The sequence below is a fragment of the Lolium perenne genome, chromosome 2 (assembly GCF_019359855.2).
Source record: "Lolium perenne isolate Kyuss_39 chromosome 2, Kyuss_2.0, whole genome shotgun sequence".
Lineage (NCBI taxonomy): Eukaryota > Viridiplantae > Streptophyta > Magnoliopsida > Poales > Poaceae > Lolium > Lolium perenne.
Window position 1 is genome coordinate 200,534,430 of NC_067245.2, and position 15,870 is coordinate 200,550,299.

The 15,870-nt window shown below is 49.8% G+C and overlaps 1 protein-coding gene across 1 annotated transcript in view; it reads left to right on the top strand.

Annotated features, from left to right (window-relative positions):
- The first annotated feature begins 9,078 nt into the window (after positions 1–9,078).
- The window catches only part of LOC127324207 (MADS-box transcription factor 18-like), a 56,846-nt gene continuing 50,054 nt past the window's right edge, over positions 9,079–15,870 (top strand). The window contains exon 1 of the mRNA XM_071826413.1: positions 9,079–9,523. Coding sequence (XP_071682514.1) covers positions 9,330–9,523 — 194 coding nt within the window. The 5' untranslated portion in view covers positions 9,079–9,329. The remainder of the gene's footprint in view (positions 9,524–15,870) is intronic.

Here is a 15,870-nt window from a genome sequence, read left to right on the forward strand (position 1 = left end):
CTTTTCAGTTAATTCCACCTCCAATAATTCACATTTCACTCATACTAATTGTTTCTACAAAAATATGCCATGCTTACTTTGAATGATCATGGCTTAGTTGATTTAAATGATTTTATGGCTATTTCTAGTCAAAGATATTGTCCAAAACTATTAAGAAATCTTATGAGAGGGTTTCTCTCATTTAAATCTTGTCACCACCAATTCCAAATGAAGTAGAGACTCTGGTCATTAGGGTCTCATAGGAATTGTTGGTGATATTAAATCTTTGCTATGCTAAAACTAAATAGTATGAGGTGCTCACCTCATTTAAATCATTTTCTCAAAATGATAAGTGTGAAGAGGTTGACTTGGGTCAACCTAGGTCACATATTATGCATAAGAGAAATTAAATCTTAATAAGATAATGAGAGGAAATTATTTTCTCTGAATAATTCAAAGTAACATTTAAGTTTAGTATGAGAGGAAATTATTTTTCTTAAATGATAAGAAGAACACACCCACCAACTCAATATTAATGTATGATGCTAGTTTAAAATGTGTAGCTCATGAGTGTGCCTAGTTTAGTAAGCTAGTTTGGTATGATAATTGTGTACCCCGTATTCGTATTTTAGACGCTAGTACCGAGGAGTACCAGGAGGAGGAGGAGGAGGAGGTCTACTTCGAAGGAGAAGAATACCACTTTGACCAATTCCCCAACCAAGGCAAGATAATACTCTTGCAAAGTGCAAAGCTCACCATGAGCAAGGCATTACCCCCTTTACATTTATGCTTATGATCCTATTTCCCAGTTTTCCTTTACAAGCCTTATTTACTTTTGTTTTTATCAAAGTACTTTTGATTCATGATTTACCTAGTTAGTATTGAATTAGTACAAGAGTATCAAACTTAGCCTAGAAGCAAAGCAAGTACTTAGCACCCCTCATACATAGTTGCTAGTGCTAAATTAAAAATGACTACTCTAGATGGGAACATGTGTTTACGAAATGATGAAGTTGAAAACCTTGGAATGAGGAGTCATTTCCATTGAAAGATTTTGAAGGTGAATATGACATGAATTTGACCTGGTGTTTTTGGCTAAAGACTGATGATTGAGTTGGATGCGATACCTTTCCAATTTTTGAGTACCCCCACAATACCTGATTATGGGTAAGGCTTAACTGGAAATTTATGTGTCTTAGTATGGGTTCCCTCTGAACACACGTCATAGGGGTTACGCTTGAGGCTGCCTCCGTTGTTGAGAAATGATGTGAATTGAGGTGAATTGTACGGCCAAGCCCTGTGCAGTTCCCGGGTTAACAGTTGGTTTTCACCGGGAGGCCAAGCTCATGGGGAGAGGTGCCTATACTAGGGTGTGTAAGTGAAAGGTTAACGGTTGATGATCCGCGTACTGAGTTACGATTATTCGGGGTTTTATCCCTGACGAATGTAATCAAATGTTGTGGCACAAGTGTGCAACCTCTGCAGAGTGTAGAACTATTCGAATAGCCGCGTCCGCGGTCAGGGACAGTTGGAAGGGCCATACTGTTTCCGTCATCAGATTTTACATCTTTTTGAACTTGAACGGTGATTATGATTTTGAATCACAACTGAGTTGTGAGAATGACACTAATGTTCCCACTTGAGTTAGTTAGCACTTGAGGAGTTGTTTACAAAAATGTTTCTAAACTAAAATTGGCTTTATGCAAATAAACCTAGAGCTTAGAACACTTTCCATAGCAATGTTAGTACTTACATTAGTATTAGATTGCGAGTACTTAAAGTACTCACGGCTTTGTCCCTGGCTATTCAAATGGCCAGACTATGAAGCCGAGCAGCAGTACGAGGATGACGATCAGCAGGACGTCTACCACAACTAGGAGCTTCTAACGTCAAGCGTTGGCCTGTGGACTAGAGAGTCCTTGTATCTTACGCTTCCGCTATGAACTTGTGTTTGTTCGTTGATCATTAGATCAACTATTCGTGTAATATGGATCATGTGATTCCAATTTGTAAGACATTATGGTTTGTAATGAATGATGACGGTGATACTTAACTATTATGCCTCGCAACAACAATTTCCTGGGATTGCGATGTATGACATAATAGGCATCCAGACTTAAAAATCCGGGTGTTGACAGGAAGATACCAATGGGATCAAGTCCTCCTGACTAAAGAGAGTAAGGCGACGGACTTCATCAAGCAGCTTCTTTTCCGACAGTTCAGCGACATTGATTCTAGTTTCATCTTTTGGACCCGTATACATCCACATTGGACGAACCCTCGCCATGACTGGTTGAACCCGACGCCTCAGGAACACCGCTACTACCTCTGTGCCAATCATGGTTTGACCATCGGCTTCTTTGATCCGAAGGAATTTGGTGAATAGCTCATCGGCTGCTGCCTTTTCGTCAGAAGAAAGAATGTTCTTCCAGGAATCTTTCGGCTTAGCCTCAAGAACGTCGGCAAAGCAAGGGAGCTGGGACTCGGTTGTCACAGAATCTTTGACATAAAACCATTTCAGTCTCCATCCTTGCACGAATTCTCTCATCGGGAAATTGAAATAGTTAACCTCTGAGCGAGCCACGAACCCCACACCTCCAATGACGAAGGATCCATTGCTACTACTGTACCTCTTAACATAGAAGATTTTCTTCCACAATCCGAAATGGGGCTCGATGCCCAAAAATGCCTCACAGAGGGTGATAAACATGGCAACGTGAAGGATTGAGTTGGGAGTAAGTTGCCATAGTTGGATTTCATAAGTCCGAAGAAGGCGAAGGAGGAATTCATGGGCAGGAAGCGAAAGACCCCGATGTAGGAATGATAAGAACACCACGGTAAAACCAGCAGGGGGATTGGGCCGAGAGATCGCACCTGGAAGTATCACGTTTCCCTCATCGGGGGAGACTAACCCAAGGCTTCGGGCCCTCTTCTCATCACGTTTCGTGATGGAGGACGCCAGCCAATCTCCTGGCTTGGCTAATGAGCCTGCCGGCGTCGGCGGCGCCGGAGCTGTGGGAGGAGCATCGGAAGGACTCTTCCTTGAGAGAGTGGAGGAAGATTTGGCGGCGGCACCACCGGTCGTAGAGCTGCCGGCGGCAGTAACATTCTTCTTCTTCACCATTGTCTAGATCTGGGGAAGATTGGAGAAGCGGCGGCGCATCGGCTGTGGAAGGAAGAAGAAGTAAGGCAAATGCAGATGTGGGAAAAGGTTAGGGATTCCTCGCCCTTTGGAGATCTTAAGAGGAGAAGAGGTGCGTGAGCACGTGTCGTTGATGCCAGTCTATTAAACGGGCCTATTTCCGATTAATGGTTGCGGGAATCGAGGAGACACCTTGGTAACTGTGCGCAGAGACCGGAAAATTCTTGAAAACAGGACCAGACAGAGAGAGAATGGGCCCAGCGGGTCACATCTTGTCAGTCAGAATCAAGATATCAATAAAACATCATCAATGACGTCATAAAGGTTGCCAGAAGCACTCGAAGGAATAAAAAACTATCGGATGGTAAACTTGAGTCTAAGCACAGACTACGAAGCATCTGCACTTAGACTCGGGGGCTACTCCCATCGGGAGCGCTGACGCGCACCCGATATATTGAAGACTCAAAGAAAAAAGAAGGAAGAAAAAGAGGGTTATTTAGCTCAAGCCTGCACCCAGTTGCAAGCACCTGTGCCCAGACTCGGGGGGCTACTCCCATCGGGAGCGCCGGAAGCGCACCCGTCTAATTTTTTTGCACTCCAGGATCATGCCCGGGGACTTGATTCTGTGTAGAGTAACGTTGTTTTGCCATCGGTAGTTAACTAACAAAAGTTGGGCACGTTACTCATTATCCCTTGCAAGTGGAGAATATATCGGAAGACCTATGAAGACCTGCAGAAAACTTCGGCAGAGAAGAATGCTCGAGTGGTACAACTTGAGTCTACGCACGGATTGCAAGCATCCGTACCTAGACTCGGGGGCTACTCCCATCGGGAGCGCTGACGCGCACCCGATAAAAAGGACAATGCTGATTCAAGGTGAACAAGGACAATCAAGGAGAAGAACATCAACAGAAAACATGCTTCAGTCTCTACCCGAACAATGTTCGGCTAGACACTCGGGGGCTACTGACGTGGGCATTACCCTTCGGGTAACCGACATTGCCCTATCCTGTATTGGTTAGTTGGAGGCCCATGAAGACACCTGGAGGCAAAATGGGCCACCTGGACGGCGCACTAGATGAATCCTTGACGGGCAAGACAAGAAAGCGGCCGAACAAGGAAAGATTAGATCTAAAACTGTTGTAAACCTAGTCGTACTTGGTTAGACCTCTTGAGACCTGGCCTCCTATATAAAGGCCAGAAAAGGGGCTGCCGAGGGGGAGAATCAATCATAGCAACCGTAGCCACCAGGAAATCTAACGCTAGGTCACTATAGCACTTAGCCTCTCGACGAGATCTCAGCCGAACTATTCGGCACCCCATTGTAACCCATTATCATTATAATAAAGAACAGACAGGCAAGACGTAAGGGTTTTACCTCATCGAGGGCCCCGAACCTGGGTAAATCGCTCTCCTCGCTTGTCTGTGAACCGATGTCTCGTGTCAGCTTGCAGGATTCCGCTAACCCTAAGCCCCAAACGGAGGGCATTGCCGAGGAGTACCCTCGACAGCGGCGGCGGTGAGTACTGAGTACGTGAAGAAGACAAAGAAATGGGGAATTTTTCTAGGGATTGCCTTATCTAGTGTTCTTTTTTTCTCCCGTGAAGCCATGGCACGAATACTCTAGAGTTGGCGCGGAGATGGAAATGTTGGCCCGCGAACTCACCTTTCGCGGATACCCGGTGGTGGGCTAACTGTAAAATAATTCCTGTGGGCTGAACTACACACATGAAAATGTGTTATGCGGGCCGGGCGAGCCCACAGCAAAATACAGTATATTCCTGGCGTCCATAGAAAACCCGTCAGGATTATATTTTTTCCTAGGAACTAATCCGGGCCTCACAGGAAAATAGCCAGCCGAGAGGAAAAGTTCGGTTTTTGGTAGTGTTGCTTTGGTGTGCTCATCTCATATTTGTGGCAGGGCTAAACCCTAGCTAGCATTTCTAGCTATGTATCGCCCGAACTACCCTGCTCCTGAACGTTCCCGGCGCGTGCACAGTTGGGAAAAGCGAAAGTATGTTGCGGGCTCTCCGCGAATTTTTTTTAAATAATACGAATTTTTTATTTAATTCGAGGAATAGCGCGCGATTTGAAAAAATCCGAAGCGTGACTGGTCGGTCGACTGCGACCGATCGGTCAGTAGCCGGCCGATTGAGAGTCGGCTGCCCTGCTCTCTGACAGTCAGAAAGTAGCCCCACCCCTTGCATGGATTTAGTTTAGGTTTATTACTAGGGATATCTGCTGGCACTTCTCCCCATTATTTTCCCGCCATATCTTCTCCCGCTCCCGTTCACACCGCCGTATTTCCCTCTCGCCCTTTGCCGCCACCCTTCCCGCCACTTCTTCCCGCCAACATCTCCCGCCAAATTTATCCCGCCACTTCTTCCCGCCACCATCTCCCGCCAAATTTATCCCGCCACCATCTCCCGCTATATTTTCCCGCCACGCTCTCGGATTTTTTCCTATAAAAGCAGGCATCGACACTCATCGCTGCACAAGTGCTTCTATCTCTCTATTTTTTCTGTTGGCTCACCCTTAGCCATCATGAGTGTGCCGTGCTCTGACCAGGAGTTAAGGCCGGTGAAGGCGAAGGTTGCAAGTTTGCCCCCGGGTGTGACTGCGGAGCGGTGTTGGTGCGGCCGTCTTGCTAAGGTTAAGCAGGTGGAGGATTTCTCCGACCAGTTCGGCATGAAATTTTTTATGTGTGCGAGCTATGAGCATGATCCACCCCGTAGTTCAGCTTCGTCGTCCACCAGGCCGCCGGTATGTTTCGACATAATTTTATGTACGCATAAATTTATTTATGAATGTGATTTAATGTTATTGTTTGTGTTGCAGTCTCCCCCGCCCCTATGCAAATGGTTTCACTGGATAGACACGGAGCAGCCGGATTGGGCGCGTTAGGAGGTTGAGGAGAAACACCGGCGTGCGTGGGCAACGTTCTTTGAGGAGGAGCGTTGGGAAAAGGTTCGTGCTAATGAAAAAGCAGAGCGAGAGAGGCAGATACAGAAACTTAGGGCGGAACAAGCTCGTAATCGCGAGGTGAATCAGAAGAGGATGGATGATGAGGCTGCACGTAGGTTTGCAGAGGAAGAGGTGCGCAGGGAGGCTCGTGAAGCAGAAAGGAAGAGACTAAGGGAAAGAGCTGCTGAGGCGCAAGCGGCAGAAGAACGCGGCGACAAGTCTGGAAAATGGCCACGGTGGACGCAGGGAAAGTAGTGTGATGTGTCGTACTAGCTATGTATCTTAATTTCAGTTTTAGTTTGTCATTGTATCTTAAATTCCGTTGTAGTGATAAGGCGTATTTTAATTACAGCTTCAATGTATCTTTATTTCAGTTTTAGTATTAATGTGAAATGAATTTGCCGCAAAATTGTTGTGTCCGAAATTTTGGCTCAAGTGTTACCCGCCGAAATTTGCCGCCCAATTTTTCGCGCCCAATTTTCGAGCCATTTATTCCCGCCCAATTTTTCGCGCCCAATTTTCCCGCCATTTATTCCCGCCGAAATCTGCCGCCACTTTTTCCCGCCCAATTTTCCCGCTCAATCTTCCCGCCGAAAGTCATCTCTTGTAGCCTATAAAAACCCCCAACCGTTTCCTTGTGTTTCAGTGTATTCTGTGAAGAAGATGGATCCCCCATATAAGAATCCCCCCCATCTTTTCAACGAATTCATGGCCGGGCCTCTTCTAGACGAGGCCCGCAAAGTGATGACGGAGAGTAAGGTAGACACATTCGAGGAGTTCATCAGTAGCGACGCCTTGCTGCGTAAGGTGGGTAGGGAGTTTGAGAAATATTCTTATGGGTGGCCAGTGAAGAAGATGCCTGCTCGCAGCCCACGGGAGATAAGGTGTGAGCTTATCAGGTTGAATGAGAAGTGGAAGTCACTAACATGGAAGAATGAAGAAGATAGGGAAAGGGATTTGAAATATCCAGCACGGTGGGCGGTTGAGAGTGAGGACGACGATGATATCTTTGAGCCTAGCAGCAAGGCGAAGAGAGCTGCATCGTCGAAGGGCAAGAGTGCCAAGTCCTCGAAGGGCAAGAGTGCTGCACCACCGGTCGTCGACTCGGACGACGACTTCGAGCCTAGCACGAAGGCGAAGAAAGCTGCATCGTCGAAGGGCAAGAGTGCCAATTCCTCGAAGGGCAAGAGTGCAGCACCGCCGGTCGTTGACTCGGACGATGACTTCGAGCCTAGCACCAAGGCGAAGAAAGCTGCATCGTCGAAGGGCAAGAGTGCTGCACCGCCGGTCGTCGACTCGGACGACGACTTCGAGCCTAGCACCAAAGCCATGAAAGCTGCATCGTTGAAGGGCAAGGGAAAGGGTGTGCTGCGTTTTTAGTTTAAGTTTAAGTTTTTTTATGTATCTTAAATTCTGTTGTAGGGATAAACAGTATTTAAATTTCAGCTCTATTGTATCTTAATTTTGTACACTGTTTCTCCTGTGTAACCATCACCCTGACCACTATAAACATCTTCCCCATGGCTGCTCTGTTCAGGCTCGTAATCACCGCCACCGCCGGGTGCTTGACTGCTCTGACCTGATTCGTAACCACCTCCTCCACTGTAACCGCCTTCAGGAGGCGCTACCTCCTTCGCCACCGGAAGAACTAATGCCACAGGGTTAGTTCCTCTCCTTTCAGACCCTTTTAACCAGCTCACCCACTTAGAGGTATCATCTACAGGCCTCAGATACCACAAAATGTTTGATACCGACTTAGTCCACAATGCATGCACACCCACTGTATGCACTTCAGGATTAAGCCCGAAACATTCTGTCAACCAATCCTTCACCTGCTCAATTGTCCATGTTCTAGGAGCAGTCATACTCATCTCTACATATTTGAACTCACTCAGATCAACTCCCATTTCATTTGATCGGACACTACCCATACCATAGTAAAATACTATCTTCACTACATCTGCCATCTTTGCTCACCTAAAAAAATTCCGCCCACGTCAACAAACGTAACTACTACAAAGCACATACATACACTAACACTACAACCAGCCCACATAAACCTACACAGTTAACACTAATATGCAAAGATTAGGGTTTACCCTTGTAGCGTGAGCAGCCTCTCCAACAGCAGCAGCACGAACAGCACGCAGCAGCTCACCACCACCACCAATCCACAGCAGCAGCTCAGCCCCTTACACCACCACCAACCTCCACCACTTCATCACCATTGCTGCTAAACAGCACCACCAAACGCCTCCAAACCCTAACTCATCTGTAGATCGGGCTTCCCTCAACTAATACCAGCAAAATGGTGAAGTTTTATTGGCTAAATCACTGGGGATCTGCGAAAAACGCAGAGTTCTTCGAGCTATTTTCGTGTGCTGCAGGAGCAAGGAAGAAGAAAGGAGGAAGGAAGAAGAGAAAACAGTGCAGCTGCGAGCGTCTGCGGCGCATAAAATAAAAGGAGACGGACACGGGAGGCAGCTACGAACGTCTGCGGCGTGGAAAGGCGTGCGGCATGCACGGTCGGCCGGCTACCGGCCGATCGGCCTGCTAGTGGCCGACAAGGCTGGTCGGCCTGCCCCCGCCTGCGCTCGGCCTGCAATCGGTCAGCTGCTGGCCGATCGGCCCGCTGCTGTCCGATCGGTCGGCTGCTGACCGACCAGGTCACAGTTTCCGAATTTTTTCAAATCGCGCGCTATTCCTCGAATTAAATAAAAAATTCGTATTATTTAAAAAAAATTCGCCGGGCTCTCCTCCCTAAGATCGAAACTGGGCTGACCGAAGAAACTAGAAGACCGTACAACAGTGCAATTGCAAGGTGTCGAGTTGCGCGAGGCTCCCCGACCCGGCCGTGCTGGGGCTTGGGCGTACTCCACCACCCTTGGTCCGACAACGCGACGACGTACCTCATGTACAGTAGCTATTCGCGTGCCCTATATACGGTGGGCCAGCCATCTCCCGGCCGACCCAATCCGGAACAACATTTCGATTTTGGATTTATTTATATACTATTTCTTTATGCGCGCTCGACTAAACAGAGAAGCACAGAGTGGCAACCAAATTTTCGACTCGATCGATCCCAGTCCCAGCCAAGAGATTATTCCCTGGCCGGTGCGGAGCGAATCCGGCAAAGCGAGCGACGGCGAGGGGGAGGCCATGAGGAAGCGCGGCTACTACATAAGCCCCGCCTCCCTCCGTTTCTCCCGGCCGTTCGTTCGGGAAGGAAGAGGAGCTGAGGAGGATGGCGCGGCAGCGGGGGCGCGTGGTGCTGCGGCGGATCGAGGACCGGAGGCGGCGGGGGATCTGCTTCCGGAAGCGACAGGCGGGGCTGGTCAAGAAGGCGGAGGAGCTGGCTGTGCTCTGCGACGCCGACGTCGCGCTCCTCATCGTCAGCCCCTTCGACGGCACCTTCCACCGCTTCGCCGCGCCGGCAACGTAAGTGCCCCCCCATTTCCCCCTCTTCTCCTCCGGCGATTTGTTGCTCTCACTTAGAATCAAGCTACCTAATTGTCTCCAAAAGCACTCACTTTTTTTTTTCCCGTGCGAATGCGTGGTTCGCCGGCCGGCACCTCACTCTTGCCGCCGCTAGCTAATTTTCTTTCTCCGATCCGGCACCTCTTCTGTCTCCGATCCGGGTCGCCGCTAGTTTGTTTTCTGACGCCGTTCCGGCAGTTGATCGGCAGCCACTCCGGTGAGGCCAGTGGCTGGCTGCTTTGAGATGGCTACACACTGCACTGTTACACCAGTGCACACTACAGTATTTTATGCTTCTGCTATGTGAGGCAGTACAGGCCTCGCTTGCATTTATTTAAATGCTCGCAGGCGGCTGATTCAGTGTATGTACGTTGTCTTGAATCAGCCATGTAGTCTGGTACGCGCCAAAACTATCCAAGACTCACAACGCTTAAATCCTATCTTCCCTAATGCATGGCATCACTACAAAAATCACACCACTATGTGCAAAAGGTACGCAGAGGCATACATAGTGCAATTACTTAAGTTGTCTTAAGCTTAAGGTCTGGTGGCCTATAATTAAAGACTTCAAAATAATTTCGCCTGCTCCCCATAGCAAAGTTCACTCTATGCATTGCAATTATTATTACAAGTTACGCTGGGTTATACCTTAATTATGGCGAAATTTCAAATTATACGCAAGCAATTCCCTAAGCCTCATAGCTAGTGTAATTTTCATAAATTTGAACATTTTGTGAAAGTCCAACCAAAGGATGATCCTCCTCCAAACTTTCGCCAAACATAACCTTTTCCCAACATTAGACTCTCTCGTGTTCTTGGTTATTTCACCGGCACATGTCTTAATTCTTAACATCAGGAAGAACTTTTGTACTGTTTAGAAAATACTTTTTTGGAGGAACAATGTTTTTTTGAAAGCTCAATGCCCTTAGGAGTTTGGAATATAGAACAACCATGGGAATTTTACAGGATAAAATCTTCTTTGCTTCAAAAAAAAATTTGAAAGTTCAAAAATAATAACCTTGATCTATAGCTTTAGCAAAAATATGACCATTTTTCTCAATGTTGACCTTTCTTTCATTGAACAAATATACCTAGGAGTAAAAAAAAAGTTCATTGACCAAAAGTATTAGGTTTGCTTAAACTTTGGAGGAGGGTCATTATTAGCTGAACTTTTATAAAAGATTAAAACTTGTCAGTGCTCACCATAGCTAGTGACAATATTGTATTTAGTACTCATGCCAATACTACCATATGTGTTTTTCTCTCTGGATGCATGCGGTTAGGATTCATATATTCGTGATGCAAACTCCCCAATTCGTTTTTTTAGATTCACAGGGATCTCCCTAGTTCCATGTAGCTCGCCGATTCATTAATCAATCCCACGTGCGGCTACTTTTATAGATGGGCCTCCCTCCTATGAAACTTGTCTTAACTTTGTTAAAATTTAAATATATCCATATGTGAAATAGTGTCTAGATGCATGTATTAAATATCCAACGTGTCTTGCGAAACTTGTTTATGTAGGCTTTTGATTGTGTAGGGGGGCTTTATTTTGAATATATATCTTTCATGAAAATCAGTATAAGCTTATGCAGCGAGCCAGCGAGCTTCATTACAATGAAGCTTAAGTTCTAACGTACATGCATATGCGCAACGAGTCCACAATTGCCATACATATAAGAAGACCTGCAAACCAGAATTACACAATGTTTGTACCTATCGTATTAGGTACTGGCCACATCAATATCACTTAATGCTAGGCGACAAGGAAATATCAGTTGAAGTGACTATGTATATGATTTCATGTACATGCAAGTGGATGCATCGACTGTAACTGTGGGAAAGGGCCTATTTGTGTCCTACTTCGAGCATATCTCGAGTTTTAGGGCATCTCCAACTCACGTCCGTTTCGGGTCGTTTGGGTCGCCGTGCGGACACGCGGATGTCACCCGGACGCCCACACACATCCGGCCACATTTTTAATTCCCAACGCTACATACGACCCAAACCCAAAACTAGAACAAACAGAGGCAGAGGCCGGCGCTGCGCAGGTGCGAGGCGGGCGTAGGCGTGGCGAGGCGGGCGACGGCGTGGGCGCGGCGCGGCCGGCACTGCGCGCAGGTGCGAGGCGGGCGTGGGCGTGGCGAGGCCGGCGACGGCTTGGGCGCGGCGCGGCCGGCGCCGGCGAGCCCGCGCGCGCCCCTACTCCGCGAGCGAGTGCAGCGGCGCGGCCAGACGGCGTGGCGGGCGAGGCCGGCGAGTCGCGTGCGCAGGCATAGGCGAGTCTGTGCCCCGCTCCCTGCCCTCCCCGCGGGCGCGGCGTCCAGCGCAGCGCGTCCCTGGCGCGCGAGGCGAGGCGCGGGCCAGGGCGTGCGGCGCGACACGAGATGGCGCGGGCCTGGGACGGCGGCGGCCCGAGGCGCGGCATGGACGGAGCGGCGTCGAGGCGCGGCATGGGGCGGTGTCGAGGCCAGCGACGGGCGGCACGGACGGGGCGGCGTCGAGGCGCTCGCGTCATGGCGAAGGCCAGCGACGGGGCGGCGTCGAGGCGCGGCACGGCACGAGCCCCCTGCGCGGCGTGGCGAGGCCGGCGACGGGGCGAGGCGAGGCGCGGCCAGCCCCGTGCCCGCACGGCCGGCCCCCGCGGTGGCGTGGCGTGGCAAGGCCGGCGTGGGGCGGCGTGGCGAGTGGCCGGCGTGGGGTGGCATGGCGAGTGCAGCGGCGTGCGCGAGCTGCCGCGCGGCCTCGGCGGAGCTGCGGCGCGCGTCGTGCGGGAGCTGCGGCGGGGTGGGGCTGCGGCGCACAAAGGACGCGCGGACGCGCGCCGCATCTTCACGCGCGCGTGGCGGCCAGCAAGGGCGCTCGCGGCTCGGAGCAGCTGCGAGGATGGCCTCGAGCCCTAGCTAGGCGGCGCACGGCGACGTGGTCCTGCGCCCTGCACGGAGCTTGCCGACGCCCTGCACGGAGCTCGGCGATGCGCGCGCGTGCTGTGGCGACCGACACCCTGCGTGGGCAGGCCATGGCACGGGCGGAGTACATGGCGCGGTGGTCTCCGCCTTGCTCATCGGCGTCGAGGCCGGCAGCACGGAGCTCATTTCGGCTCCGGCGACTTCTAGCTGGGATGGAAAAAATAGGAGGCGGCGGCGCCGGGAGTCTCCAGCGGAGGTCGACGGCGGAAGTGAGCTAGGTGAGCTTCAATCTGGCGGGGAGGGTGAAGGTATCCATGGCAAAAAGCAAACAGAGAGGGAGCAGAGGAGAGAGAAGATGTGTCTCCTTTTTCCTGTCACTGCCACGCTATTCCGGCTCGCCCCAAAAGCCACACAAATTTGGGCTGGCTTTGGGTCGTCCCGGACGCGGCAGAGGTCCGTTTTTAGTTTGGGTCCAAGCGTTGGGTGTTATTTTTGTCCGGTTCGACCCATCCGGACGCGCAGACGCGGGATGGGTCGCCCCGTTGGAGATGCCCTTACACCCAAAAGAAGAAAAAAAATTGATTAATGGGCCTCCCAAGTGATTAATGAGTTTTACACCCATTGCCGAAGCATATCTGGGCCTGATCTGGCCTGGCAGGCTTGCACATTTGGGGCAACTCTGGGTCCGCAGGGAGTGCGGTGCGGCCAGAGGCCATTCGGGGCCAGGCGGGTCTTCGGGTGGCAGCTTCCTCGTGCTTCACTCGGCGCACTGCCCCTAGTTTTGTCATTGACGCCCTCGATCACACCGCTTGGCTGGCTGTAGGTGGCCGTTGGTTGATGGTTAGAGTCTGGATGCCGGGGCGGCGGCCCTGGAAACTGCTCGTCTGGCTCTCCGGCGAGCGGCGCTGCTGTGGTGGTGGTTTCTCTCCTGGGTCGTGAGGACGGCGTGGAGTGAGCGGCGGGGGTTCCTGGTGTTGGTGGTGCTTCGGCAATGGCGACTCCCAGATCGTGTCATGGAGGCTTGGTTTGTTGACGACCAGATGATCGTGGTTCCTTGGCATGGTGGAGCGTGATTTCGGGCGAAAGCCCAGCGCTTTGGCGCCAACGGTGACGACGCCTGCGGGTGTCGTGTCCCTCTTGGAGGTACCGTTGTGGTCGCCTCCCCATGCCAGAGCTCCGGGTGAAAACCCTTGACCATTTTGTCTCGACGGCGGCGGCGCCTAGCGTCGTCACCCTCTTGGGGGCGTCGTGTGGAGCTTAGTTGCCTTGGTCGTTCCGCGTCATCATTGGCAGGCATGCTCGGATCCTCTCTCGATGCTCTCCAATCCTAGCGTGGGTGGACTCGACGGCATCCTATCTTTCACACGTGGCATTGTTGTCTTCGCCTCGGTACTGGTTGTGTGTTGGCAGGATCGGCGCTTCACGGCCCGGAGTGGGAGGGCAGGCGGCCCTTCCCAGCTACAACTTGGTGGGTGCGAGACGATGTTGTCCGGTGGTTTCACAAGGAGGCGGGGTTTCACCTTCTGTTGGTTGTATCGGTTGTATCTTAGAGGGTGTGGCGACTTCTTTTTCTTATTTCTTATTTTTGATCTGCTTTGTAAGAGGTTCTTCTCACTACTTTGTAACGGTTTGACCGTGTGTGGCTTTATTTATAAAGCGGGGCGAAAGCATATTTCGAGGAGGAAAAGAAGAAAAAAAATCGCTCCCTCTTATCTTGACTTTCACAATATCTGTCCAACTTTTACACCAGAACTGTCCTTTGAATTGAAGGGTGTACATGGCACGAGCTGCATCAATAATTTAAAGGTACGATTTTACCCTAGAAAACAATTTAGGCGGATGCTTTGAAACAAGGGATAGTGGAAATGTTGAAAATCTGAAAACGCACAATTAAAACTCATGGCATGTTAAATTAAGAACCTTAAGGATGTATTAGTGAACGTTTGGAGAAAGGGGGATATGATCATCCTAGTTAAGTTAGTTGGGATTCTTGTCCTGAGCATTGCTAGTGCTTATGCGCCACAAGTTGGGTTCGACATGAGCGCTAAGAGGCAGTTTTGGAAGGACTTGGATGATGTCGTCAGAAGTGTACCGACAAACAAGAAGCTCTTCATTAGAGGAGATCTCAATGGTCGTGTGGGCACATCTAACATAGGGTTTGAGGGTGTGCATGGAGGCTTCGGGTATGACGACAGAAAACAGGAGGGTAAAGACATCCTAGACTTTGCGGTAGCCTATGACTTGTTAGTCACTAACACCTTCATTAGGAAGAGGCAATATCACTTAGTGACCTTTAGTAGTGCCTAACACTATAACCAGATTGACTTTGTTCTCACTAGAAGAAGGGATAGGAGGGCTTGTTTGGATTGCAAGGTGATCCCTGGAGAGTGTGTTGTGGTGCAACATAAGCTTGTGGTAGCAAACTTCCGTTTTCACGGTCGTGTGATGCGGGATAAAGGCATCAAAATCACAAGAACGAAGTGGTGGAAGCTCAAAGGTGAAGCACAATAGAACTTTTGGGAGAGGATGATCACGAAAGGACCATGGGGCGAAGAGGGATATGCAGATAGCATGTGGGTGAAGATGGGTACATGCATTCGGATGGTAGCTAGGGAGGTGCTTGGAGTGACAAAAGGGTAAGAAGCCGAAAGCTAATGATACATGGTGGTGGAATGAGGATGTCCAAAGGGTTATCAAGGAGAAGAAGGAGTGCTACAAGAGTTGGCACACCGATACAACACAATCAACATGGTGAAGTAAAAAAGGGCTAAGAAGAATGCAAGGAGATTTGTGATTGGAGCAAGGAGGTGGGCCTATGATGAGATATATGATAGATTAGGCACAAAGGAAGGTGAGAACCCATCCCCCCATGACACTGCTACCATGACTATGATAGCTACATCTAGATCGGTAAAAATGACACAAGCAAGGGAGGAATGGGAAAGGAAAATTGGCTCAGTAGCCACTGCACATGGAGCTAGCGACATTGGAGAGAGGAACGTACACCATGAGGTACGAGTTGTACCATTTCATGAAACAAGGTAGTGGCTCTCCATCGAAATAGGGGGCGGGGGTGCACAAGAACGTCACATGAACATGAGTGCGCAGAAGAGAGGTTCCATCGCCTCCATGGGCAAGCCAGAGCATGCTGACTGTTAGCAGGCAGTAGGTGGCTTCATTAGGAGTTTTATGCAGCACAACTCTTAGGTGGCACCTGGTTCACAAACATGACTACCTGTTAGAAGATTACAGACTTGTAGTCTGAAACTTGTGCTATTTTTGTGTTGTTCATGTTCCTATGACCTATATTAAAACAAAACAAAAAATAGTAAAGTCACATGAGATCACAACTTCAGAAGCAGATCTACGGGGTAGATGAATTAGGTCCCACGGATAAGG